The sequence below is a fragment of the Heterocephalus glaber genome, unplaced genomic scaffold, assembly GCF_053883595.1.
Source record: "Heterocephalus glaber isolate CG9 unplaced genomic scaffold, H.glaber_assembly_v1.0 deba00001673, whole genome shotgun sequence".
Taxonomy (NCBI): domain Eukaryota; kingdom Metazoa; phylum Chordata; class Mammalia; order Rodentia; family Bathyergidae; genus Heterocephalus; species Heterocephalus glaber.
In genome coordinates this window covers 9,108,857-9,136,632 of record NW_028258410.1, presented here as the reverse complement: position 1 = coordinate 9,136,632, position 27,776 = coordinate 9,108,857, and the positions used below count along the sequence as shown (strand labels likewise).

The 27,776-nt window shown below is 51.3% G+C and overlaps 1 protein-coding gene across 1 annotated transcript in view; it reads left to right on the top strand.

Moving 5' to 3' along the window:
* Positions 1 to 27,776, top strand: part of Cdh4 (cadherin 4) — a 526,919-nt gene that overhangs the window by 368,079 nt on the left and 131,064 nt on the right. Inside the window, exon 4 of the mRNA XM_004840986.3 lies at positions 15,825 to 15,995. Coding sequence (XP_004841043.1) covers positions 15,825 to 15,995 — 171 coding nt within the window. The remainder of the gene's footprint in view (positions 1 to 15,824; positions 15,996 to 27,776) is intronic.

The window sequence follows — 27,776 nt, the reverse complement described above, 5'->3', positions numbered from 1 at the left end:
CAGTCTCCTGCTTAGAAGGCCTGAGGTCGCCGTGATATTAATTCTACCCAGAGATTTCTACTGAGTAAGCACATTCCCAATAAAAATCCCACCAGATTTTTATTTGCTTGTCTATAGAAGGGTAAAGATCTGAATTTTAAATCCAAAATGGAAGTTCAAAGGGCCAAGAATAGCCAAGAACAGTAGTGGCGAACCTTTGGCACGTGTGCCACAGCTGGCTGTTTGTTACCATTGAAAGCTCTAAGAGGTTCACCATCACTGGCCTAGAACAACAAAGATGGGAGGCTGTGCTCTTCTGCGATGGACACAGCAGTGACTGCACAGGGCTCCAGCCTCGGCACTCTCAGCCTGGGGGCGCGGTGCCTCCCTTGGGGTTTCCCATGCATGGGGGTGTTAGGCAGCATCCCTGGCCTCCTCTAAGTGGAAATTGCATCCCCGACTCTCCCCGGTCATGGCCAGCCAGGACTCCTCAGGGGCACCCCCCTTCTGAGAACCAGCGATAAAGTGGTGTTGTTTTGACGCACAGATGGTCAGAGCGACAAAGGGGACAGAACAGAGGGCCCCGCTTTAGGGCCCAGCTTGCGGACACACAGCTTTTGACCACACTTCACATACCTGAGCAGACAAGTCCAGCCAAGCGCACTTGGTACAGACCCTGGAAAGGCACTCTAGGTGGGGCTCAGCCAGAGCCAGCTGCTTTCCTGTTGCCTGCAAGTTAAGAATGGCTTTTGTGTCTTTAAATGGCTACATTTACAATGGTTATATGAGCACCTGTACAATAGCCTCCATTCGGCCTGAAATATTTACTATCTGGCACTAAAGAAAAAATATACCATCCCTACTCGACAGTGGAGGAGGACTGTTTTCACGGTGATGCTGGTCAAATGGGTGCTCTTAAGAAAATAGAGAAAAGAGCCCCAGCTGCACTCTGTGGCCCAAAGCCAGTTCCAAGTGGACTGAAGTCTCCATGCAGAAGACAAAACAATACATTGAGAAGAGAAATAGGGAGTGCCTGTGGCCTTGGGGTAGGAAAGTGGTCAAGTACACAACACATTGAAGCCTGAAGTAGATGATGGAGATTGATAATTGGGCTTTACTTAAAAGGACTTCTGCTCATCCAAACACTGATCTAGGAAAGTTTTGGAGATAAGAGCTTGGGGGTGAGGTCAGAGGCACACTGCGTCAGGACCAAGGACTCAGGTCTGGGATATACGGAGCCTCCCACTCAGAGGAGCACAGGCGGGAATCTCGAGGGAGAAGGGCACGTACGGCCACCTGCCACCCTGTCAGAATCCACCAGGGTGGCAGAAGCTGGAAACACATTGTACCAGGGTATTGGTGAGACTGTGGCACCATTAGTCGTGACAGAGCCCTGCGGGGTGCACAGTGGGACCCGCCCGGCTGACAGCATGGGGTTCTCATTTAAGCTGAGCATGGATACACCTGGTGTTCACACGTGCCCTGTGGAAGTGTGCCCACTGACACCAGGGCTCTGTCCCATGCGCCTCAAGCATAATAGTCTGCACCTAGACACACCCCGGACACCCATGGCCATTAGAATGGTTGGGCAAATTGTGGTGGATCCGTAAAGTGGAGTAGAATATAGCTGTGAAAGTGAGCCAGGTCCAGCCAGAAGGCAGAGGATGAGGAACTCTCACATGCCTGTGGCTGAGGAAAGGAAGCAGGAGGGCACTGAGGCGGAAACAGGAGCCCCACCAGTCGCATCTCCAGGAAGCCCAAATGTACGGGCAACCCTGAAGTACAGCACCGAGTCTGGGGGTAGCGGGTGGCTGTGCTGGGGCATGCGAGGATTTGAGGGAGCTAATGGGCAGGTGTTATATTCAACAGTAATTTACTTAGTTGTTCACTTACGTTTTTGTGCACTTCTATGCATATAGCTTATGGTTCACAATTAATTTTTTTTAAAAAATACATGCCAAGGGCTTCCTGACCAGGCTTGAAGAAGGCGGGGAGTTGAGATGGGCACACAGGGAACAGGAGCTCTGTCACAGAAGGTTCTAGAAAAGTGAACGGCCTCCTGCAGAATGGAGCCTGCAGACCATTAAAGTCCTAGGGAAGCTCTTATCGCAAGGAGCCCTGAGGCAGATTTCCCTGAGGACCGGTGCCCAGGGCCCCCTGATTTCCCAGTTCTGTACATTCTGTTCCTCTGAGGTCAACGCTCTGCACGTGCAGCCCCCCATCCATTATTTAAGCGACTCTCTGTGGAGCTGGGGAAACTGACAGCTTTACAGTTAGGTGAACCATAAAAATTTGGCAACTTTTCTCCCTCTTTCCCTGTCCTCTCCTAGCAGCTATTAAAGGCTGACTTTCCTTGGGTGATACAAGCAGAACTAGAATCTGGAAGAAGTTTTTTTGTGCAGTCTTGCAGGAAAGCTGATAGCAATTCAATTAGAAAATGCAAATGAGGTCACATATTTCCCACCGGAGCACTGAGTCGCCCCTGAGGAATCCGAGCAACATTCAGCCTCACAGTAAATACCGAAGACAAAGTTTCCCTTGCAGTTGTCATCCACCCGGCTGGGGTAGCACTGGAACATGGCAATGGGACCTGTGGGTGTAGTTTGCAAAAAAGACACTGTTGTTTATGAAACTAATATTGGGTCTTACAGTGCATCAGCATTTATGGAGAATAAACCCAGCCTGGTAATATCCCACAGACAGGTGGACCTGGACCCTGGCCTAGGTTCTTTCTCCAGGTTTCACATCTCCCTAGTTAGCTGGGCTGAACTGTGCTCCCCAAAATACAGATGCCAAAGTCCTGCCCTGTAGGACCTTGGAAGATGAGCAGACCTGGAATGCAGATGTAGTGAGTAAGAAGGTCACTGGGGTCCAATATGACCAGTGTCCTTCAGAAAAGGGAAACTGGACACAGACACGCCCGGTGAGAGTGCACATGAAGTAGAGGCAGGCACTGAAGTGATGCTTCTCCATGCCGGAGATGCCAGGAACTGAGAGGTCAGAGCAGGTTCTCCCTCAGCCTCACAAAGAGCCAGGTCTGCCAGGACCTTGATCTTGGACTCGAGCCTCCAGAACCAGCCCTCATATACTCAACTGTGTGATCATTTTTTGGTCAGCCCAGAACATTATTCCATAGGGTGGTCCATTGGCCTCACACCCATTGGTCCATTGATCATCACCCCATCCCTGTGGCCCCTCACCCTCCCATTTCTGTGACCCATCAGACCCATCCTGCAAGTCAGGGGGCTCATTTTTGGTGCCACCACTGAGACACTCAGGTAGTAAAGAGAGTGAAAATGAGAGGTGTTGTCAAGAATTAGCTTCTGGGCTGGGTATTTAGCTCAGTGGTAACGTGCCTGCTTCGAAAGCACAAGATCTTGAGTTTGATCCCCCATGGGGCAGGACGGGGGGGGGGGGGTCGGCTCCTGACACGTACGGGGATGGGGCTTGTAGGTAAAGCTGGCCTTTGTGGGTGAGAAGGACCTGGGTCCCAGGCAGCCTCTGCGCTCTGTGAGCTCCAGCAGACTGGCGTCCCAGTGCCTGAGCCTGGACACCTAAGGTGTGGGAATTTGAGCTGCAGTGGGCCTCAGACACAGACCAGCTAGAAGGCTGATAGGAGAGCCCATGCCATGCAGCTTGGGTCTCAGAATAGTGAGGTTGCTTTCATCCTTCGCCAAAAGGTGGGAAATGGCAATTCTAGAAAAATAAATTGCAGCATGGCCATGGTGAGTTTGTGGGCAACCTGTCCACTGCCTTGGTCACCTTTGGAAGACCAGTGGCTGCTTTAGTGGGTGTAAGAACTCCATACTCCTGTGAGCTCAGAAAGGAAGCTGCTGCAGGCCACAGCCTGACTGCCCCAGGAATGGGCTGCATGTGTGGTGACAGATTTTCACAGATATTTCTCCACATCAAACATTGGCACACATTGCAGGCAGCCTCATGAGAAAAAGCTTTTCTTTTTCCAGACCCAGGGCCAAGGTGGAGCCACAGCCCCAGCAGCACCTGGAGACCCCATGTGGCAGGCATGATGCTCTCCAGGCCCCAGGCTGTCAGTGTCATCTCTGAGATTCCCAGAGCTCCCCAAATGAACTGCTGCTTTAACTGAAGTGCATCAGCAATGCTCCAGTTGGGATGGACTTGAGCATCCAGCAGTCAACAGTTTCTGCAAACAGCCCTCAGCCCCAGGGCTGTTGTGTCTTTCCAGCAGGGCTGTTCAATGCACCAGGGAAGGTGTGGGTCACAGGGCTGAGAAGTTCAACCTGCAAATGGTGTTGCACAGTGTCTGGTTGGCTCTTTACTTTGTAGAGAGACAGACAGTGGAGGTACCTGCAACTTGCCCAGGCTCAGTGCTGCAGGGGTGACCACAGCTGCAGGCCCCTAGGATTCTGCCAGTCATCAGTCATGTCAGGTGATTAGGCGTTAAGGCTGAGGGGCAGCGGTGCTGAACGTCAGCCCTGCATTAAGTCTGCCCCACCCCAAGTCCAGTCGACGAGGTTTCAGGTCATCTGCAAAATGAGAGAGAAAGGGTGCATGAGTATATGCATGTGACAGTGTGTGTGTGTGCACATGTGTGTGACTTTGGGGGGCCCATGAAGATCCCCAGAAGAATGATGAGGGGCTCCCAGCTGCACTGTGGGTGTTTAGAGTAAAAAATCAAGCCAGGATTTCTCAGGCCAACATGTTTCTGTCCACGGCTCCACCTGAGATTTGGTTTAACATCAGACCCTGCGTGTTCTGGAGGATTCTGTGAAGACAGTGGTGAAGCGGTTATGGACACATTTCTCTTCAGCTGATAAGGGGATTCCCGAAAAGGACAGGGCTTCTGAGACCCTGAAACTTGCAGATTGGTGTATGAAGCAGCCAGACCATGCCACAGCAACAACATGGATTTCTGAGGCCCAGCTTCCGGCACAGCCCAGCAGAGGTTCAGCTGAGTGTCCGCACACTGAGGCTGCCAGCACCACTCTGCTGGCTGCAGCCCAGAAGTGTGAACCCGATGTGCATTTGCTCACTGATTGACACCAGCATGAGCCACCCATTTAGCTCCACCACTAGCAACTCCAGCAGAGGGGATACATTTCTCCTGGACTTGCTTCTTTGATTTTTTTTTTTTTACAGTGAATATGGTTTTTTTTCTGTAAACTGTTTGTGATTTGTGTCTACATATAATTTTCTTAACCCTCTGCAGCAAGTTGCTCTCAAGCAGGATGTTTGGCAATGAATTTTGGGAGTTCCTGGTACGGCACTGCTGGCATCAAGTAGGAGGAGCCAGGGTTACTGCACAGCACCCTACAGTGCCCAGTGCAGCAGCCTCAGTAGTCCCAGGTGGAAAAGCCAGAGGTGGGCCCACCTGCAGGCTGGGGCCCTGGGAGCACAGGGCGGGGTCCCCCACCTGGTAGTGATTACTGGAAGTGGCCTGAAGAACCCCGTCCGTGGGACTGCCCCGTGGACTGCGGCAATGTTGGACTCCACACCAGTCCTGGTGCTTGCACACAGGCGCCAAGGAAGTGCTGGGAGGTTGGAGAGCAGTGACTGCCCACACCTGTGCCGACTGTGGTCACTGTACCAGAGCACGGGGCCGAGCACAAGGCCCCAGAACCCCAGCTCGGGGGCTCAGCCCCGCCCACCAGTCCCAGCCGCCTGACACTGAGAGTCCTCAGACATCTCGGCACCTCGGCCTTCCGGATGTGGATGAGAACTCACCAGCTCATACCGTGCTGCGTGCCCGTCAGCGCAGGTGAGGTGCGCATGGCTCCTCCACCACCCGCTGCACAGTAGGCTGTCACTGGACTGTTCCTTCCAGACACAATGAAGAAAGAAATAATCACCCCGTTGTGCAGAAAACCTTTCTTTGTACTGTCCCGATGGGAATTTCAGAATCCCCCTCTCATAAAAGATCAAAAGTAAAATGAGGGGTGGGGATTTAGCTCAGTGGTGCCACGGCCTGCCTCGCAAGCGCAAGGACCCGAGTTCGATCCCCGGTGCCAAAAAAAAAGTAAAATGAGCTCCAGGCCTGGAAGGCAGAGAAGGCACTTAGCTCCCCGAGGCGTGGGGTGTGTGGAGAGGCCCACCCGGCACCTGAAAACCAGACTCATGCAGGCCTTTATTTAAATGTCTCCTGTGTACTATTTGTTTAAGAAAGCAGATATCTTTCTGTTGTTTTATTTTGTTTGTTAAATGCCATTTTATTCTGTCCATCCTTAGCTACCATGGAAACCAGCTAGAAGGCTGCAGACAGTGCCCTAGCTAAATATTTTAAATATACATGTGTGTAGGCAAGCAAAATGTATTCTTTTTCCAAGCTATATAGAAAAGTAGGATGTAAAGGAATGAATTATCTATGTAGATCTCAGTGCCCCTCTTTTTTAAAAAAATTGAATTATTCTTAGTTGAAAATAGTACTAGGTTTGACACTGGGAGAGCAGGGCCCACATTATTTCCTTTATTGAAGCATGTATAACCTAGAAAGGAAAGGAAAACTGGAAGCCAGCGAGGCAGAGAAATAGAAGGGAGTTGTAAATAGCATTGATACTTGGGGAATAAATCTCATCTTCCCCTGTTCCAGCATAAGTTGTATTGTTCGTTCATAGTGCAGAAACACTGTGTCATTTTGTAAATGTTTCATCCCACTATGGATCCCTGTTAGTCAATAATCTTAGAAGGCTAGAGCCTACGACATGGTGTACTTGTATGGCTGGGACTGATCACATGTGGACCCAAACATTAGAGCCATCCCAGCCAGCAGGAGCTGGACAGGACTGTGAGAATGTGTCAGTGGCTCTGCAGCCACTCTGTTTCTGGACAGTCCCCAGGCAGACCAGGAGCCACAGGCAGGGGGAGTGAGATGGTAATGGTGGGGCTGGCAACTGCAGCGAGACACAAGGGTGGTCGTGCCTGTGGATAAACGGAAGACACTGCAGCCTCATCAGAGTTGCAGGACTTACTGGGGCTTCAGTGCCCCAGAGGCTTCCACCCTAGGCGCGCCATTCTGCTGCATGGAGAGGGTGCTCCTCCCACACGAAGCTCGGATGCATAACATCAGGTGCCCGTGATGTCCCATCACTCGGCCCAGCACTGTCCTACGCTGAAGGGCTCTGTTCGGAGGCCATGGGCACAGCCACGAGTTCCTGCTGCAGCCCACGGGGATGGCCCAGAAGTCTGGGCGGGTCTGCAGAGGCATTCCTCCTGTTGGCAGAGGTCCGCCTGCTCTGCCACCCTCCTTGCTCATCCATTGTGTAGATGACAGCCCCCCCAGCATCACATGAGGACTTCGTGAGCTCCTTCAGCATCCCCAGAGCCATGGCAGGTCCTTCACTCTGCAGCTGTGGAAGGAAAACAGAATCTGCAGTCAGAAGCTCTTCCTCTTGATGTGGCCCCGAATCCTCTGTGTCTCCGCACTGAAGAAAGTCTCTCCCATCCTGGTTCTCCCATGGCAGTCAGCGGCCCTCATCACACTGAAAGCCATGGGAAAGACCCTGCTCACTGTGTTTCAGCCTCTGGCAGCATTCAGCACCTCTGTATTCATCTTCATAGGAAAGGAAGGCCCTGTCTTGGTCTTGTGCAGGGCTTGGGAGGGTGTGTTTGGGGGAAAGACTGCATCCTCAGTTTGGGGCTGTCACAGTTACTTGTTTCTTCTCTTCCTTAATGGAATTGCTGTCAGTGCACAGGAGAGGGGAAAACCAGGAATGGGAAAGAACACAATTGCCTCTTTGTCCCAGTGCCCTATCCCTTTGCACCAGGTTGAGCAGGAGCCCTCATTATCCACTTATGCGAATCAGAGCTGCAGGCTCTGCTTAGCACTGTGGGTTCACAGAGCTGCACTGCCAGTCAGAGGAATGAGACTGTGCGAGGACCTTCCCGAAGAGTCGCTGTCTGGGGTAATGAAAGCCGATGACGGCCTCTCACAAGATGAGGGCGGGAACATAGGATGCCTTGACCAAGAAGGGTCTGGTGCCACCAGCCTCAGTGCCTGTTTGGCCTGTCCCATAGGGAAGTGACTTGAAAATTCCATAAATTGCCTTTACTGAATCAGATGGACTTGTATCCATACCTTTCTGAAAATCAGGAGGAAATTTAAGATGCTAAGGAAGCATCCAGCAGGGTCACCAACATCAGAGTTGTCGTCTGTAGCCCCATCTCCGAGGTCAGGGCCACCTGGCTTCCCTTGCAAATGCACTGGAACTGGCAGAGAGGAATTCTGAGCAATCTCCACATTCCACGATGCCTCTGGGGGATGGTAGTGACTTTTGCCAGGAGCAGGGAGATGCTTGCTCTCTCTCATAGAATTTTGAAAAGGCCTCAGGGTGCCCACGTCTGTAACCCACACCCAGGTAACCCAGTCCCGGTCCCCTGCCCTGGCTCTGTCGCCGTGGGGTTAGCAGGCTGTTCCCACCTTGGATTGTCTACCTGAGAGTTCTTCTCAATGTCCCTGTGCCTGTGGGTGGCATTTACATGGCTCTCTGCAGCACTGTGGCACCCCAGGGGTGTGTCCACCATTCCACCCCACCCAACGGGAGCCTGGTGCGTTAGGTCCGGTCTGGAGTGGGGCCCGTCATTTGCATTTCTGTCACAAGGAGATCAGGAAAATATTGATCAATATCCACCTGTGAACTGAATCATGCCCACCTCACCCAAGACAGCAGGGGAAGGGCCCCACTCACCTGTGACAAGCGTTCACCCAGCTCCTGTCCCAGAGCAGGCCTGGTTGTTTGCACTCTCCTCTGTGGCCTCCTCTGAGCATTCTGTGAGCTGCCCATGGACTCAAAAGCCAGGCTCCTGCTCCACTGTGTACGTCTGGGTTGCGAGCAGATGGGTGGACTGGGTAATAGATAAAGATGATAAATTATAGCTTTTTACATGAAGATTGGGGGTACATATGATTATATTCTTCCCTTGACATTTTCTTTCTCTTTTTTTCCTTTTTCAAAAAAAAGAAGTAATAATTTAAAACCTGCCCTGGGTCATTTTTGCATAATTCATCTCACTTTCAAATGATGATGAAAGGGAATGACCTAGCTTCTTGCCAATGTTGAGCAGCCCCTGGGGACCTTACCTGGAAGTGGCAGTCAGTTACACTCATCAGTGTCGTGCCGTGCTCCCTACAAGAGTTGCAGGCCAGAGCGGGCAGGGGCCACAGCATGAGGGGCCGGATGGGGGCCAAATGAGGGGCTGGAGTGCACCCTTCGTGTGAATGTGCCGGGTGTTTAGGGAGATAATGCTGATTCCTTTTATCCAACAGTCAGCTGGCCCTTGATTTGGAGGCTTGACCTCCCATGTAAAAGGAAGACTGTCGTTTCCATGTGTTCCTTTCATCCCTCAAATTCATTCATCTCATACCTGTTCCCCTGAAATAGCAATTTATATGTCCTTAAGCTTGAGAAATGTGTCACTTTATCCCTGGAAGGAGAGAGGGCTCTTATGTATGAGATGTGTCCAGAAAACTCACCAAGAAGAATCCACCAGGACCAGGGACGAGCAGATCTGAAAGGAACGAACATAAGGTCACCCGTGCTGGCCTCCTCAGCCCCCCATGCAGTGTGACTGAGTGAAGGGGTCCCTGGTGATGCAGGCCGCTCAGACACAAAATGTCCTTTTATCTTTATAAGCTGATGTCTGTGTGGGCATGTCACCCAATAGCAACACCACCTGCCTTCCACGATGTGAAGTGAAGCTCTCACCAGCCACACAACCAGCACTAGGTCCCCGGCCTCACTCTTCCTCCTCCTGCCTACACCACATCTTGCAGCAGGAGCTACAGAATCCATATGAGGTTAAGCACAACTGATTAAGACTCCATGGGGAGAGGCGATCTGAAATGGGAACCGCTTTTAAATGAAAGCTGATTAAGAAGCAGACAGATCCAGACCTTCGCAGAGTCCGGCCTCTCAGTTGTTTGTGCCTGTGAGACACGTGTTCTGTTGCCATGGTCCCACACCTAGCTGACTACCTCTGTGAAGAAAATGCTGGGCCATTGTGCAACGGGGAAAGGCATGCACCTGGTAGGCAGGTGCTGTGGCCCCAGGACCTGGGCACTGGAAGGTGAGCCCACCAGAAAGGTGCCACCCGCTTCTGCTGGTCGGAGCACCACAGGGTCCCCAGGACAGCAAGCCCCATGCAGGCTTACCACAAGAGAGGTGTGGGGTGACACACGAGACATCCAGGGGGAGCAGCGCATCCTCAGTTTCTGGAGTCTGGAGCCTGGCCTCCTCCCATCCCTCATGCATCCTCCAGGACTAAGTGGCCATAGCCACAGCACAGCCCGGGGTCCAGCAGGGAGGAAGAAAGGCGAGGCCTCACAAAGCACATGTGCTGAGCTCCCAGACAGCAGCACACGGTATAGGTGAGCCCCAGCCCTCCTTCCCCCCAGCCTACAACTCTCCCCACCCCACTTCCTGTCTGGGCTCCAGGTGTCCCTTTAGTTTAAATGATGGTGTCCATGGAGTTTTGTGGCATCCATGCTGTCTTGCCTCAGCCCTACCCCAGCCCACATGGAAAACTTCATCCATCAGTGCCCTGCCAGGTGTAATGCCCATGGGCATCTGTCTCCCCTTCCAGCAGACTGAGCCACAAGCAGCTCCATGCCAGTCTGAGCTGTCCACCTGACTCAGGCTCTGGACAGACTGTCGGTGCTGTGGCAGAGGCCCCAAGCTGACCCATCAGGATGAGGGACCTGGGTCAGATAGCACTGGCCACAGGCCCCGCCATCCCTGCCTCGGCCTCACCTCTTGAGCCCACGCCCCACACCCTGAGGCCTGCATGACAGCATGCCTGCACATGATGCAGCTCACCTGGAACTCAGGACCCGGGCTTCAGCGTGAGGCTCACTGTTCTGCCATCTCCTGGCCCGAGGCTGGCACCCCATAAATGTGTGACAGACTCGACAGCTTGTCTGTCCCTTGAGCTTGCTCCACTGCCCTGACACCCTCCTGGCCCTCCTCGGCATGGCCCGTCCCTGAGATCTGTGCTAGGGGAACACCCATGGGCCCTGGGCATGGTCCCCCAGGGTTCAGCTAGTGGAGGTGAGTGTCCCACAGGAGGAGGGAGCTGCCTGGGCCAGAATGTCATAGGCCTCTGCACCTGGCTGAGCATCTGCCAAACTGAGGTCAGAAGTGGCTCTTTGGGGGCCTTGCTCCAGCTGCCACGCAGGGTTGAAGGGAGCCCAGCAGGTGTCCAGTGCAAGAGTCCAAGGGCCAAGGAAGGGAGAGTCAGGAACCCACCGTGTGGGGTAAGGGGCAGTGCCCAGCCCAGGAGTGGCCAGCCTCAGCTGGATGGTCGGGCTGGTCCCTTAGCCCAAAACCACAAATCGGGGGTGGTGTGCAAGCAGAGCCCAGACAGACATGCAGAGGTGGGGGGCTCATGCAGCAGTCTCATGAAGGGAAGGGGTCCTGCACATTACATAGCTCTGAAAATTGCCCTCTTAGCCACATCTCAGCTGTCAGCAAGAGGATGAAGCCTGGAGCAGGTGACTCCCCATGCTTCTCCCCCACATCTGCCAGATTCAGAGAGCAGCTCCACCACGGGCCCTGAGCCTGGTCACAGCACCTGCCCTGGGCTGCTCTGGCTGGCCTAGGCTGCTGGGCTGCTGGTTTTGAGAAAACTTGTGTGTTTCACATGCAGAGAGAGACACAGACCTACGAACACACACAAATACACATATATACAGGTACGTGCAAATGATGTGAAAATACACATTCACACGCATGGATTGTCCTATACACACATACCTACATGTATTCATACCTACATCTAGCACACCTCTACATGTACTTCTCTGTGTGCACAGATGTGCATACATATATGCAGAGTGCATTTACACGTGTGTGTGCAGATGTGCTGTTATGTTTAGAAACTGTAGAGTTCAAATTCAAATCCTCAACACTCAGAATCAGCAGGTTCCTCTGTGGGAAACATTTCTGGGAGTAACATGAAGCAGTGTTTGTACTTGGTGTAACTATGGCTCCGAGTTTGTGTGCCCCATTCTGAAAGCCCCTGGATTCTCATGTGTGCAGAAGAGCGTGCTTGCTGCACCAGGGAACCACTAACTCTCATTGACATTTTTCTCCCAGAGAAGTGGGTGGATCTTCCAGGCAGAAGCCTGCGCAGGTCTGGCATTGATTTTCACCAGATTTTGTTATTACATTTGTCTCACAGCTTTAAAATAGTAGCAAATATGTGCAATTTATTTAAACAACACTAGGGAAATTAATGCCATGCAAGCTTATCCTAGGCAAATGAAGATAAAGCAGGTTTTTTGTTTTTTTTATTTTTAAATGGCTGTGTGAAAACCCTGTAAAATTCTGAGTCTCAGACTCAGAGGGCCAGGTGAGCTGCTGCTGGTGCAAATGCATCTCCAGGGGAGAAGCCAGCAGGTCTCTGCCTCACCACGTGCTGCAGTCGAGGGCCGAGACCCACTCCATGGCGGTGCTCCTGGGGCCAGGGCTCCCTCCTGGCATCTCATGATAGGTCCTGTTGTTCCCCAGGTCTGGCTGGCTGCTCATGTAGACATGCTCAGGGACGGAAACAGAGCCACCTCCCCTCTCCAGAGGCGGGCACCTGGAAAGAGGTCAGCCTTGTTACCTGCAGGTGGAGACGCGGTGGGCACCTGGCTTTCCTTTGCATTTGGGGGTGTCCTGTGCTCCAGCTGCAGCAGGTCATCTCCCCAGGGCGCAATGGACAGGGCTGCTGGTGCTGCCTGGAGCTGGTACCCATGGGACCTAAGAATGTGCCTTTCTAAGGAGCTCCCTGGGGCTCTGCTGCTGGCCGAGGACCACCCTGGGAACTCTGAACCCTCTCCCTGCCTGTCTCGAAGGCATCCTAAGGGCAAGGAGTCACACGCAGACCCAGTGGAGGCCCTCTCTCTGCCACTCCTGAGGCTCAGAGGCAAATGAACATCAACCCGGCACAAGGCTGTGTGTGCCCCCTGGACCAGCGCGTGTGACACGGGCGTGGCGTTATGTGTACAGGCGTCGGCTCCCTTATCCCTAATGTACACGTGACACCATGCACATCATGATGCTCAGCAGATCCTGAAGGTGAAAGGAATGAAGCAGAATAACATCAAACTCTCCAAGAAAACCAGCATTTACATCTTTATGTGTTTCCTCCCAATTCTCTCTTGATCCTTTAAAAACAAATCAGGCCCGAGGTACAGTACCTTGGTGCCATTTCTCCACTTACTAATATTTCACGGACATTTTTCCCAAATGGCACCCTGAAAGAGTAACTTTTAATGATGATAATATCCTAAATAAGATATGGTTGGAATGGAATGGGATGCTGTTATTTACTATCAACATCCAGATTTTTTTTCTGGTATTTTTATGATTACAGAAACACACACAATGACATCTTTATACACAGACTTTTGCTTTACACACAGCATTCACTGGGACAGATTTCCAGCTGTGGAGTCCACAGGGCAATGGGGAGGATTCCTGCTGAGGCTCTTGGTGGTCAGCAGCAGGCTGACAGGTGGAGCAATGCTGACCACAGCCCCAGCGGGCGGGAGCCCCGGGGATGGCAGCGTGGCCAGCCCCAGGCCCGCAGCTCAACGCTGGACATGTTTCCACGGAGGTCTAAGTTAATGTCCATGGCAAACCTCGCGTCCAGTGCACCTTACCATGCCTGTTTCAGGAAAGAGGAAAAGGGGATGCTCAAGGCTAGGGACTTTTCTCCGTCTCTTGAATCTCTGGATGCACGCAGGTACTGGTGCACAGTCTGTTTCAGTCGAAGCCACAGGCTCAGCCCCTGGCCTCCTGACGGGCTCCCAGCCTGCTCAGTGTTGAGGACAAACATGGCTTAGTCCTGTGGGCTTGACAGATGAGGAGGACATAGCACTTTAACTTGCAATTGGATCCCTGGGAAATCCCAGGATTCTTCCTAAGTCTGGTGACTATTAGTATTTATCATGTTATGAATTGTCTGATGTTATTTTCATAGCATTTCCTGTTGTGAAAAAAAGATGCCTTTTTTTCTTATTGACTGGTAAGAGCTCTTTGCATGTGGACTACTAACCCTTTCTCAGATTGGTTGTAAATCATGTTTTCTGAAGAAATTGTCATTTGCTTTCTGGGTAATTTTCATAAAAAGACTTTTAAACTAAAATGTTTTAGTCTTATTAGAGAAAAGGAAGGAGGTCACAGGAAGAAAGAGGGGCCACCAGGGAGGACAACAGAGAAATAGATATGATAAACTACGATACTGCCATGCGGGGCCGGGTAAAACTCAGTGATACAGCAGGTTCTTAAGCATGCACAAGGCCAAACCCCAAGACCGAAATAAATAAACAAACAAAAAGTATAGCTGCATGTGGTGGCACAGACCTGTAATCCCAGCATTCTGGGAGGCTGAGGCAGGAGGATCATCATTTTAAGGCCAGCCTGGACAGATTAGTGAGACCTTGTCTCAAAATAGAAAATAAAAAGGGTTAGGGATATAGCTCAGCAATAGAGACAGGCTGGATTTAGTCCCACGACTACAAAAACCAAATAAATAAAAGAACTCAGATCTACGTTATTTCTTAGATAACTACATCATCTCCTTTGTAACGGGTCACCCCTTATTCAGCAATCCATGTCCTTGTACATGGATGAGGGTCTCCCTTGACTGTGGTCCCTGACCCGTGGCCCCCTTTCCCTGAATTATCCAGTTTTTCTCTATTAATCAGGGTCAAAAATTCTCTTTTTTTCCCTTAAATTCTTTTATTGGTACATTTTAGGTATACAATACATTGGGTGCTTGTACCTGTACATGATGTATCTTGATTCTTATTTTTTCCCCATTCCCTGTCCCTGTCCTGTCCCCACCCCCTCCACCCTTCCTTATTTACAAAGACTTTGTTTCCATTTTTTCCCTTTCTCATATTTTTTCCTTTCCCTTCTTTCCTTTCCCCTTCCCCTCCCTCTTCCCCTACCCCTTTGGACTTTTTCTTCCTATTTCAAATTATCAATTATTTGTTTTAATCATTTTAATCCTTATTTACACTTTCGGTTTCCCACACTAGAGAAACTATTTTGTATTTACACATGTGTGTCCTATTTATTTCACTTAAGAATATGGCCTCAATATGCATCCATTTAGCTATAAATGTCTCTAGTTTCTCGTTCTTTATGGCTGAGTAGTACTCCATTTTATTTTTTAAAAATCCACATTTTCTTTATCCAGTTTCCAGTTGATGGGCACTTGGGCTGCTTCCAAGCTTTAGCTATTACAAACTGTGCCACTATAAACATAGGTGCACATATATCACTGTGGTATGATTCTTTTAATTCTTTTGGGAAGATACCCAGCAGGGGAATAGCTGGGTCAAATGGGACCTCTAGGCCTAGTTCTTTGAGGTATCTCCATACTGATTTCCACAGTGGTTGCACCAGTCTGCACTCCCATCAACAATGGAGAAACGTTCCTTTCTCCCCACACCCCTGCCAGCATTTGTTATTGGTTGGTTTCTTGATAGCTGCCATTCTTTCTGGGGTGAGGTGGAATTTCAGTGTTGTTTTCATCTGCATCTCTCAAATGACCAGTGATGCTGAACACTTTTTCATATGTTTATTCGCTGCTTTTTCTTCTTTGTCTGAGAAATGTCTGTTCATTTCAGATGCCCAGTTTTGAATTGGGTCTTTGAATTTGGAAGGTCTGATTTTTTTTCAGTTCTTTATATATTCTAGATAGTAGACCTTTGTCTGAGCTACAGCTGCTAAATATTTCTTCCCACATTGTAGGGTGTCTCTTAGCTCTGTTGGTGGTTTCTCTTGCAAGGGTCAAAAATTCTCTTAACAAACCCTTCCTTTGTGCAGAACTTAACCAGACTTCTCCACCTCTTCTCTCCCCACCAAATGATGCCACAGAAAGGAAAAAACGTGGACCTGGACCCCGCTCAGCCCCCCCAAGACATACTGCTACCGTGGCCCCAACGGCAGAGCTCCAGCGGCCTGAGGCGGCAGAAACGGGACTGGGTCATCCCCCCCATCAACGTGCCGGAGAACTCCCGCGGCCCCTTCCCGCAGCAGCTCGTGAGGGTAAGTGCCACCGCCTGTGCAGCAGGCATGGCCAGGAGGCCACGGCTCTTCAGATTCTCATGTGGTATCCAAGAAGGTTGAGGTCCCGCCTTTTCTGGAAGGGAGCAAGGGTTATGCAAAGTGCAGGGCAGGCCATGCTCTCCGGGAAATGAGCCTTCTCAGTTAGGGTGACTTGTGTCCTGGTGGTGCAGGGTCGCGGACAGGGCCTCTGGCCTCTGGCACACTTGTGTGGTCTGTTGGCCACCATGTCTTTCCACGTGGAATGGTGGCATGTCTTTGATGACGGTCATGGGGTCATAGAGAGGGCACACTGAGGTCCTGAGACTGACTAGCAAGGCCCAGGCGGGCCTTGTGGTCCATCCACGACCTGTGCTGCCACTGATTCCAGCAGCCACCACAGGCTGCTGCTCCCGCAGAAAGAATTCCTTCTACAAATTTGCATTTTGTAGTCAAGGCCATCCACTGGTATTTCCTTCTTCCATCTGAAGAGAGCTGCAACTCAATCTAAGCAATAATTTGATAAAATGCTGGCAAGTGTTCCATTAATTCCCATCCCCCTCTCTGGAGATGAGGCTCCTGAGTGTGGGGAAGGGGTCAGCTCCACGCTCCAGGCTGAGTAGCCTGTCTTGCTCCTCACTCCGTCCAGTGTGCAGAGATGGGTAGTATATTTAGAAGGCAGAGATGGAGCCTAGGAAAGCACCACATGGTGCAAAGCCCCCGGGTCCTCGTACCCCCAGTGTCAGCCACAAGGTGTTCAATACCCTCCCCAGGAAGGAGCCAGGATTGACAGGCAATTTAGAGCAGAAACTGTGCGTTAGTGCCCGCAGGGGCATCCACACACCCAAGGAGTCGGCGTCACCCTGCCTCTGCCTGTGTCCTCCCAGCTGGCCACACCCCTGTAGTGGCCTGGCTGGGTTGGAGATTTTATTGAGATGGGGACCAAGACATGAGGGCCACCTTCAAGGACGGAAACCCACTGAAGAGTAGCTTGCTGGGTCACAGCTCCTGGGCCCATTGGCCAACCCCTAGGCCACACCGACACTAATTAGGGCACCGATGACAGTTGTGTGGTCCCCACGCTGTGTCCACAGCCTCACCACTCTCACAGTATTTGAGGAGTCTGACTATGCTTGTGTTGTCATTTACTTAAGCTTTTCTGTAAGCACTTCATTTTTTTTTTTTTTTGGTACTGGGATCGAACTCGGGACGTTGCGCTTGTGAGGCAGCCGGCAGAACCACTGAGCTAAATCCCAGGCCTCCAGGCTTCATTCTTAATATAACTAAGTTTGTTCTAATGGAGGCTTCATGCCCAACTGCGACCTGCATGGTTTTGTTTGTTAGAAAGAGTTGGTGGTAAAAACAAGCAAAGGCAGGGCAAACAGCTGAGATTGTGTACCCTCAGCCTGGTGTGTGGGAGGCAGGTGCCCTAGGACGCCTCCTCAGGCTCTGCTGAGTGTCCTGAAGAGAGAGAGGAACCTGGGGGGGGGGGGGCCCACTGCGCTACTCAGGCCTGTGCTTCCCAGAATCTCCACTTGGAGAAAACCATTGGTCCTACTCAGCCTCCCCAGTCCATAAGCCCTTAGGCTCTGCCGGCCCCCCGTTGCCTGAGTACCGGAGCTATTTGAACCGGCGGGCGTGGTTGGGTGCCAATAGAGCCACGTTCATGAAAGTAGGCACGGCACTGAATTTGCCCACGTGCCATAATTTGACAACCACCAATCCAACCCCTGTCAGGCTCCAGGAAGGTCTACCCCGAGTCTGCCTCCCAGACACAGTGGGCACATCCGTATTTGTTGGCTGTGTTTGTGAGTTCAGCTAGTGTCTTGGCACTTCTGGGATATCCTGTTGCCTTGGCTTGCAGAGTTCTTCAGGCAGATGAAGTAGGACCAACACATGGGTCTTTCTTCCTCCACTCCCATCTGTAGACAGGCTGGGAAAATCTACCAAAAAGAGGGCAGTCCCTGTGGGCAGAGCCATGCCCCAGAGGAGGCCAGCTGGGTGGGATCTGGTGGCCTCACTAAGCCTGCCCTGACCACCTCCTGCTGGGCCATGCAGAAGAGACCAAATGAGACAACTGCCTGCCTGGCCATGAAGCACGGGGACTGTGGAAACCAGGGCTGGGCGGGGCTAACAGAGGACTGGCCCCGCCCACCGCAGCAGAGGTGTGGGTGGCCGCCCTGGGCTGTCTTTGATGGGGGACCTTCTTTCTCAAAGCATCGCAGTGAGAGTTGAGCTTGCTGCTCCCTGGATGCCCTGACAGGAATGTGGTTTTCCAATCTGAGCCCCCAAAGCACGGGAATTTGCCCCTCCCCAAGTGGCACGAGCCTTGGACCGCATGGCCAGAGAGAGCAGCGGCTGGCAGGTCCCCTGCTACAGAGCACCTAAGACTTTCTGTGAGGCTGATGGTTCCAACCCTGAAATGTGTGGACAGGAAATGTGAATTTGGCTTTAGGTGTCAGAATGAGAAAAGCTGCAAATTCAGCAGTGCTGGAAGCCATCTCTGGCAGCTTCACCAAGATGGCTGCTTCTTCTGTCCTAGAGCGAAGCATCACCACGGCTTAGAGCAAATGTGTCACCCGTCCTCTTATGCTCTGACCTCTCCAGCCACCCTCTCAGAACTGTCACCTCCAGGCAGACAGCATCACCTCAAAACAGGATATAGGTGTGTGAGGTTTGCTCTGCTGCTATGAGGAACAGGCCCAAACTTTCACAGACATAACCCAGAAGTCACCTCGTGCTCATTGTGCAGGGCTGTGTACCAAGACCACCACGATGGGCCCCGGTGGCCAGGCTGGGGAGTGGCATACACAGACTCTGCCTGTGTCGCATTGGCTAAAGCCAAGGCACATGGCTGCACCTGATTTCAGGTACCTGAAGCTGCAGTCCAGGACCATGGTCATAGGCAGGGAAATTCGCCCAGTGAGTGGCTGGCATCTGCCCTGGCAAGTGTCTTCAAGGACATGAGATCAGCTGGTGACCCTCCCTCCCCAAAGGCCAAACTGTCCCAAGGACCCCACAGCCCCTCAGCAGCTCTGGACAAGCAGTTTGGATCTGACTTGCCAGTCCTTGCCCACACCCGGCCTCTCTCTGCCCCGCACCCAGCTGTGTCCTCTGACCTCATGATCACTACGCATTCCCTGGGCCTGTCATCTGAGAAGACAGCAGCTGTGTCTGTTTCCCTGCTGCCCTGGACAGCCTGTGGCATGCGGCCGGCACAGCTTCTGTTGAAGGGGTGGTGCATGAGTGAGCATCCGGGCGGGGAGCAGCCTCAGTGGTGACCCTGGCCCAGCAGCTGTCCAGGCCTTCAGAATGCCTCAGACTGACGGGGCAGGCTGCCCGCGTTTGGCTCCCCTCCACGTCTACCCAAGAAGGCAGCCACGCTGGGCTGCTTTGGGGTGGAGATGCATCTGTAGCGTATGGAAAGTGGCTCCCCATTATGGCTTCTGAGAGAGACTTGTCTTCCCAGTTGTTATGTAAGATCTCGGTGCACACACACATATGCACACGCAAACACACGCGCACACACACATTCTAATTCTCAACCAGCACAGAGCACGGTGCTGGGTGCTGTGCTACGCCTCTCCACCACAGGAAGTCCTGTCAGTATTTCAGGGAAGGCCGTCCCTGAAAGCCCAGATCACAGTGCGCATGAATGCCGCTTGATGGAGCAGGAGGCTGAGTGGCGCACTTGGAGGTTCTCGGGGATCAGCTGCAGTTCCGCGCTCATTAAGGCATTTCATTCTGATAAAATATGTTAAATGAGAAAGTGAGTGGGAGAGGAGGCAGAATGTTCTTCCCCAAGCCTCGGTTAATTACAGGCTTTTTCCTGTAAGGAATTGCACGTCTCTTCATGAGCACAGGCTGTGCCAGGAAGGACAGATAACTCCTGGTGGAGAGAGAGGCTGGTGGGAACTGTGGCTGTCATTGGTGAGCAGCTGGCTGTGTCCACAGCAAATCATGGCAGCGCTGCTGGCAGGTGGTTTTGCCCCCTGGAAGCGGACCTTGGCATTGTCCACCATCACGTCCTCCAGAGCCGGTGTGCTGGAGGCTTCAGCCCAGCGTGGTGCTCTTGGGAGGTGGTGGGCCTCACGAGAGTCCTCTGGGAGGCCTTCTGGTCACTTGGGGGTGCCCTCACAGGGACAGCGGGCCCTGTCCCTCCTCTCTCTCTCACAGTGGACCAGGAGAGGAGCAGCCTCCTTTGCCACATGCTCCAGCCCTGATGTCTTGTGTTGCCTCAGATGCAAAGCGACAGGGCCAATTGGTCCTAGACTGAAACCTCCAAAACTCTGTACCAACGTGAAATTTTCTCTTTCTAAGGTGATTATGTCGAGTGTTTGCTACAGAAGCAGGAAGCTGGCTCATATGGGGGAAGAAGCAGGGGACAGTTGCGCAGCTGACCCAATGGAAGGTAGACAGGGCTCGCCTTTACATTCCCAAAGGGCAATGAGAAATGGCAGGACACCTTCCCTGGCCGGAATGCCAGCTCTGGCCGAGACAGCTGGGGCATCTGCAGGTACCACACACCATGCAGGCCTTGAAATCCAAAAGGGAAGCACAGAAATTTCTTGTGGCCTTCCAGAACCACCAAGCCATCAGCTTTCTGCTGCTCACCCAGAACTGGGTCCTGTAACTATAGAGGTGGTGGCAGGTCCTACACAGGGCCTCAGCTCAAGATTAGGAAAGCTGCCTACTTCTCTCATATGCACATTAGGTTTGACTTCCGGCAAGATTCAGAGTGAGGATGAAAGCAAACTTGTAAAAGGTGGATCTGTTTCATGGCTGATCTAATAAAAATTCAGAATTTGTTAACTTGAGAGGTTGTCCACGGCAACTGCAAGAATTGACCGAAGACAGAGAACAGGAGGGTGGTGCTCTTGGGAAACAAAACCTTTAATTTTGGAAATGATATTTAAGAACACGGAAAGTCTTGTAAACCAGTCCTGGGGGCCCTGCCAGAGACCAGCTTGGGATAAAGACTCCAAAGGAAGTTGCTGCAGCGGCTCAGCACAAAGGCAGCCACATGGGGACATAAGAAAGGGCATTTCTGCAGCAGGGCAGTCGCAAGTGGGGAGTGACAGGCAGCTCGCAGAGGGCTGTTAGAATCTGCTTCTGACACCAGACGGCTCCAGCCACTGCCGTGGACAAAGCTGGACCCTTTTCTGCACGCGTCCTTGATTGACGCAGTTCCCACTCAGTGCTCATGGGCCCCACTGCTTCATACCCAGCCAGAAATTCTTGGGGGCCTGCTGTGTGGCAGGGGTGGCTCTCCAGGAATGTGGAGGTGAAAGACACATGCCCCGCCCTGCACGGCTTGGGAGTGGGGTCTGTCTTAGGAGATGTGGAACGGAGGTGGATGAGCCCGCAGACTCCCCGGAAGTGTTTCCGGATGTGTAAAAGCGTGTGATGGAGCTGGCTTAGTTACTCGTTAACTCCCGTTGCCCCTGCGGAATGCTGGCTGGATCACGTGTGTGACTCACTGAGCCCACCTCTGACCCTGTCCCTGGTGCTCCAGTGGCTTCTAGTCAGGTGCCAATGACTGACTGACAGGGTCCTTAGTCATTATCCAGGGGAAGCGAAGTGACCTGGGTATGTGTGTGCCCTCATCCTCCGTGATTGCCATTGTCCTTGGGAGAAGGTCTTATTCCTCAGCCTTGCCACCTCCGAGGTCCCCATGCCCTAACCCTGCCCCTTCACGTGCCAAACCCCAGCCATGCTGCCCTCCATCTCTCGGAGGGCCTGGCCTCCTCGTGAGGTGCCACGGCATGCCCAGTGCTGGCCACAGTGGCAGGGTTTCATCGGTAATCACTGGTTTGTGCCCCCACTGGGTGTAAAGCTCCTTGAGGGCGGGCCACCCCTCAGACACAAGTAGGGCAGGACAGACACAGCTAAGGACTTGTAAGCGGATGGCAGCCTCAGAAGGACCCTGCTGCTCAGCTCCTCATGGTCTTTCTGGAGAGTGGTAGGTCAGGCACACAGTACTTGATGATAATTAAATTGGGAGTTCTGGTAATAGAGGAGTGATCTGTATCATACTGCAACTCCTACAGGTAATAAGCTGTGGGAAAATTTAGCGACTTGAAATTACTTGAGAGTGATCGATAATAAGCAGAAAACTGTCGGGAACCCCACCCTTGGAATCAGGCAGAACTGGGTGAGATCTGCGCTTGTGTGACCTCCCTCAAGGGCCCCTCCCAGTCCTTGGACAGGGTGGGTGCATCTCTTACAGAAAACCACAGTCCTACCAGCCACAGGAGCCAGAGGAAGGCGTTTAGAGCTGAAAAAGCAGCTGGAATGTGAAGAGAGAAATCGTAGAAAATATGTAGCCACAGATGGGGACTCCCCAATGGCTCCTAAACTTGCTCAGATTCTCAGCTGCCCCTTGACCTGTGCACACACAAAGGTCACCCCAGAGACCCCAAGGAAACAAACAGCTAGAAGGAGGAAGAACTGGACAGAGATTTCAAGTGTTGCCTTCTGTGAGAGAAACAGATTGAGATTGGAGTTCAGCCAAGTTAACTCCCTGCTATAGCAAAAATAAATGTATTTTGGAGAAAGGTAACAGAATCATGTCTCTACAGTGTTTTCTCCACAATGATTAGTATACAAACAAAACTTACTAGGGTATTGGGGGGTGAGGAGGATGTAATCCATATTCAGAAGATAAAAACTGGGCTGAGGATTTAGTTCAGTGGTTCCACCACCTGCCTTGTAAGGGCAGGGACCCAAGTTTGATCTCCAGTACCACAAAAAAAAAAAAAGAAGAAAAAACTGTCCAAAGAAAAGGACCCTGAGATTACATGGATATTAGAATTAGCAACAAGGCCTTTAAAATATCTTATAAATATGTTCAAAGAGTTAAAGAAAAATATAGTCAGAATGAATGAACAGACGGAGAATAATAACAGAAAATGACATTTTTTAAATATAACCAAATGGAAATAGAAAAAACAAATATTCCAATATCTCTAATAAAAAACTCATTAGATGAGTTTAGAAGTAGATAGTAGAAGACAAAAGAAGGGATCAGTGCATTTAAAGATAGATCCATAAAATTCTTCCATCTGAAGAGTGGGTGGTGGGAAAAAGTGAAACACAGAATCTCAGTGAGACAAGGACAATTGTGTAATGGGAGTAAGGAGAGGTGTGCGAGAGGTCAGGAAAACATCCTTGAAGAAATAATGGCTAAAATTTTCCCAAAGTTGGTAGAAAAACAAGCTTACAATCCAAAAATCCTAATGAACCCAGACAGGATAAACACAAAGAAACCCACACTTGATCTCTGTCAAACTGCTGAGATTAAAAAATGAAAAGAAAAGCCTATAAAGTAGAGGGAAAGCTGCAGGGTATAGAGGTGGCAACAATAGGAACGAAGTCCAGCTTCTCTTTGGAGACTGTGGAGGTCACAGGCCAAAGGAATGACATAATAGCAAACTATCAACCGAGAATTCTCTATCCAGACAAAATCCTGTAAAAAAGATAAAGTAAAGACATTCCTGATGCGCAAACTGAGAGACCACACACCAGCAGCCTCACAAGAAATGGTAAGGGTATTCTTCTTCAGCTGAAAACCGAGGATGCCAGTTGGAAATTCAGACATACAGGAGGGGACAGAGAGCAAAGGAAAAGATGGTATAGGCTAATATGTGCAGGACTATGATCTTAAATTTCTTTTAAAACAATAACTCAGTATTTAAAGTAAAGGTATAACATTTGTATTGTGGGGTTAGCAATTTATGTAGATTTAATACAGGTGACAACAATAGGACAAAAAAGAGAAGTAAAAACACTGGACAGAGAACAGAACAGAGTTCACAGAACCCACGGTTTCCAGGTTCTGGCATTTTTGGATACATGGTTAATATCAATTCTAGGTAAACTGTGACACTTACGTCATTAGGATGCCGATGGTCACCCCTAGAATTACTGAGAGAGAATTTCCTTGAGAACATGTGAATTGGAGCTGTTAACTGCGTCCTCAGAAAGGCAGAGACTACAACAGTCCCTCCCTGGCTTCCCTGGTAACCTAGTTCTGCAGCCAGAGAAGCTTGGGGGCCAGTAGAGGGCTGGAGATGGATGAGTGGATTTCTTCCCTTTCAGTCAAGAGCCTCTGGGGAGGAACCAATAGCAGGAGGTGTTCCACAAGTCTGCTTGTGTTTGGATTTTCTCCCCAGAAACCAGTGGTAGCAATGTCACCCTGCCTTCCATGCAGACACAGTGACCATCACTGGAATACAGGGACCCACTCTAAAAATGGTTGTAGGAGTGACCCCTGGGACCATCAGCTCCCCTCCAGCATTCTCTCAGAAACAAAACATCCTCTTTCACAATAAACGTGGCACATGGACACACCCATCACCCATAGGCGGGCGCCCACCCCCTCCTGGCCCCGTGGTGCCCAGGGGCAGGTACACACATGCACAATCCCCCACCACCATGCTCCTCCGGAGGGGCCAGAAGGTGCACCCCCAGTACAAGTGGGATGGTCCTACAGCCACCACAGCACCACTGTAATTACAACATTCTGAGACCCATGGGGAGCTCACATTGTCCTTGCTGAAGCCAGAGGGACACAAAGAAAGCTGTCGTTTAACGACTCAGCTGCCTTGGGTTCTGTGATTTAATCAATCGTGTGAAAGGAACTCGCAAGCCCTTTGTGTTTACCATCCCCTCATCTGAGCAGAAAATGTTCCCGTTCTTGAATTGCTTTAATGGCTATATTTATGCAGCTGAAAGTTCCTTAAGAAATGAAAGTAAAATCAAATTGCTGCAAATGCTCAGATAATTTATCAGAGAATATTCAATTAGAATACATTAATATTTTAGATTTCCATCATCAATTTAATATTTGAGGGTTTAATGCAGTCACTGAGCTGCTGCAGCAGTGGGGTGGGTGTGTAGGGTGTGGGCTCACACACCTGCCTTACCGGACTCTGTGTCCGGCATGGCCACAGGCCCTGCATTGCCAGCCATAGCCAACATGCTGGGCAATAGGGTCCAGGCTGCTCCAGGCGGGCTGCACTGAGGACAGTGGAAGCACAATGAAGCCTTCTGGGGTGCTGGGCCAAGGTGGCCAACAGCACTTGCATGGACGGGGGTGTCCTCCGTTCTTCTGTGTGGCCTTCTTAGCGGAGGTGGCGAACATGACACCCTGTGACACCATGATCCAGTAGGCTATGCAGTGGTGACTGTTCATGCATTCATTCTGCATTCACTCTCTGAATCTTTCCGTGCTGGGCCGCAGGTGCTCTCTGCGGGGAGAGGATGTGGCAGAGTCCGAGTCTTGGAGCAGAGGGATAAGTAAGCGACAGTGCAGACCTGGGATCTGGGCTGCCAGTGGCCTTCCAGACACTGTGGCTGTATGATGAGATGAGGTTCGAATGCAAAGCCAATCAAAACCCAGCAGGGGGAGGGAGGGTGTGGCCTTTCCGAAATTTCCCGAGCTAAGGAAGACAACAGAAAATGGTTCTTAGGTTTGGTTTTGGCCTTTGACAATCAGACCTTGTTGTCAGAGTTGCTCTGCTAGATGATACTGAGACAGAGGCTTTGTAAAGTGTCGGCTGCAGGAACGTGGGTCTTCCAGGCCCAGGGACCTCCTGGTACCGACTGTTGGGAAAAGGCCCAAGGTCTTCCTGGCTCTTGTCAGTCCTGAGATGGACCCAAGATGCAAGTGCATCGGCCCTCAGTTTCAGGCCCTGTGCAGTCACCTTTGATTAAATTGTGTGTTTGACTTGGGGTTTGGGGCTTCAGGGCTGCACAGCCTACTTAAGTGGAGAAGCTGTTCTCATTTTCCCAAGATGTGGGGTGATTAAAAACAAAGAGGCCATGGAGCCTCCGCATCTGCTTGTTAAAAGCAAAAGTAAGCAGACAACTAAGGAACCTTGCAAAGAGACCAGGCCACCGGGACCAGGGCAGAAAGCGCTGCACATGTGGGCAACTTCAGGCAGCCAAGCTTAGCACTTTGTCCTATAAATGGGTGGCCAGTTTGGGATTTAGGTTTTCTATGAAAAATAATAGAATAATCCAAGTCGCAAATTTAACATGTAGATTTGAACAGGGTTCATACAAATTTATAGTGTTTATTCTGAAATTAATGGATAAAGGATGGTAGGAGGTAAATAGTACATCTGTAATCTACTGGGTCAGTATCCATCCATCCACCCACCCATCCACTCATCCATTTGTCCTCCTACCCATCCACCTATTCTGTCTTCATCCATCTATCTGTGCATCCATTCACACAGCCATCCTTCAGCTACCCGCCTATCCAACCTCCATCTATCCATCCACTGTCCCGCCCCACCCCCTCCTATCCAACTTCCAACCATCCAACCATCCATCCATTCAACCATCCACACATCCATCTTCCATCCATCCACCTATCCATCCTCCATCTATCTATCCACCCATCCATCCACTCAGACAGCCGGCCACTCACCCACCCATCTATGAAACCTCCTTCAGTCCTCCCTCCCTCCCTCCCTCCCCCCTCCACCCATCTGCCCATCTGCCCACATGAGGCTCATTCACCCCCTGACCACTCCAGTACTGTCGCCCTCAGACCACCTCATGCTTTGGCAGCAGTGGCCCTGCTCGAACAGTGGCACAAACACAGCAACACAGCTCCAGCTACTGTTGCAGAAAACATTTAAGGCTTTCAGAATAAAGGACAAATTAAACAGGCCAAAAACTTGCATGACTAGTTACCAGTTTGAAGTCATCTCAACTTCTGAAAACTTCCAATCAAGGATAAATGTTATCAGCCTTGGGCAGGGCAGACCATTCTCCCAAAGGCTTGGGGAAAATCCATCCCAGCTAGCTCACCTGGGAAAGCCGTGGTTTGAATGAGGAAGTCTGTCCCCAAGAATATTTTAGGACCAGAGCAGACCTCTAAATCTTTTGCTAAATTATCCACAGAAATGTGAGCTGACAACACAGGAGTGTGTTTGTTCACCTGCATTTCTCCTCAGAGGGCATCTTGAGTTATTGTAGGAAAGTTCACCTTCTGGCAGACAAAGTACTGCACCCTCGGGTCACTGTGGAGACCCATACTGAGCGTGATTCTGATTGGCACTGCAGGGTGGGTCATGTCACCACCGTCCCTGCCCTGAGGAGTTTACAGGTTGATGCACATAGAAATTGACAAGAGGAGAGATAGCTGTCAGAAGGAGTGGGCCGGAAGCAGATTCTCTGGGTGGGATGTGTCAGAGAAGGCCCCACCCAGAAGCTAGCTGCTGAGCTGAGCCTGCAAGACAAGACGCCAGCTGTGCACAAGATTAGCAAGGGCAAAAGCCCTGGGGCCAAAGTGAGCTGGGTGCGCCCAATGAGTGGGAAGGTTTGTGTGTTGAGAATGTCATGAGTGAGGGGAAGGAGGTGGGAGAGGACGGACGGAGAAAGAGAACAGGAGCCAGGCCCCGGCCCACAACCAGGGAAGAGGTTTGGAGCTGCTCCGTGGGGGTCTGGCCTCCAGATGCCTTTTGACGCCTGGAGCCTGGAACACTAGGGCGTGGAAAGAGAGGGCAAGAGCTCCCCAGAGCACTGCTGGGAGCAGTGTCGAGGCCCAGCTAGGGCTGCAGAGGTGTGGAGTGGGCTGGACCGAGGGCAGGAGATTCATGCTGCGGGGCAGGGGTGAGGGGCAGGACAGCACTTGGCGGGCTCCCGGCCTCAGCCTGATGCCCGGGCGGCAGTGGCTCTCTTCATATGCCAGGTGGGGGGCGGGGTCTGGGGGCAGAAAGCAACCCAGGAGCTGTGCCCACCTGGCTGCAAAAATGCTTCTCCAACGCC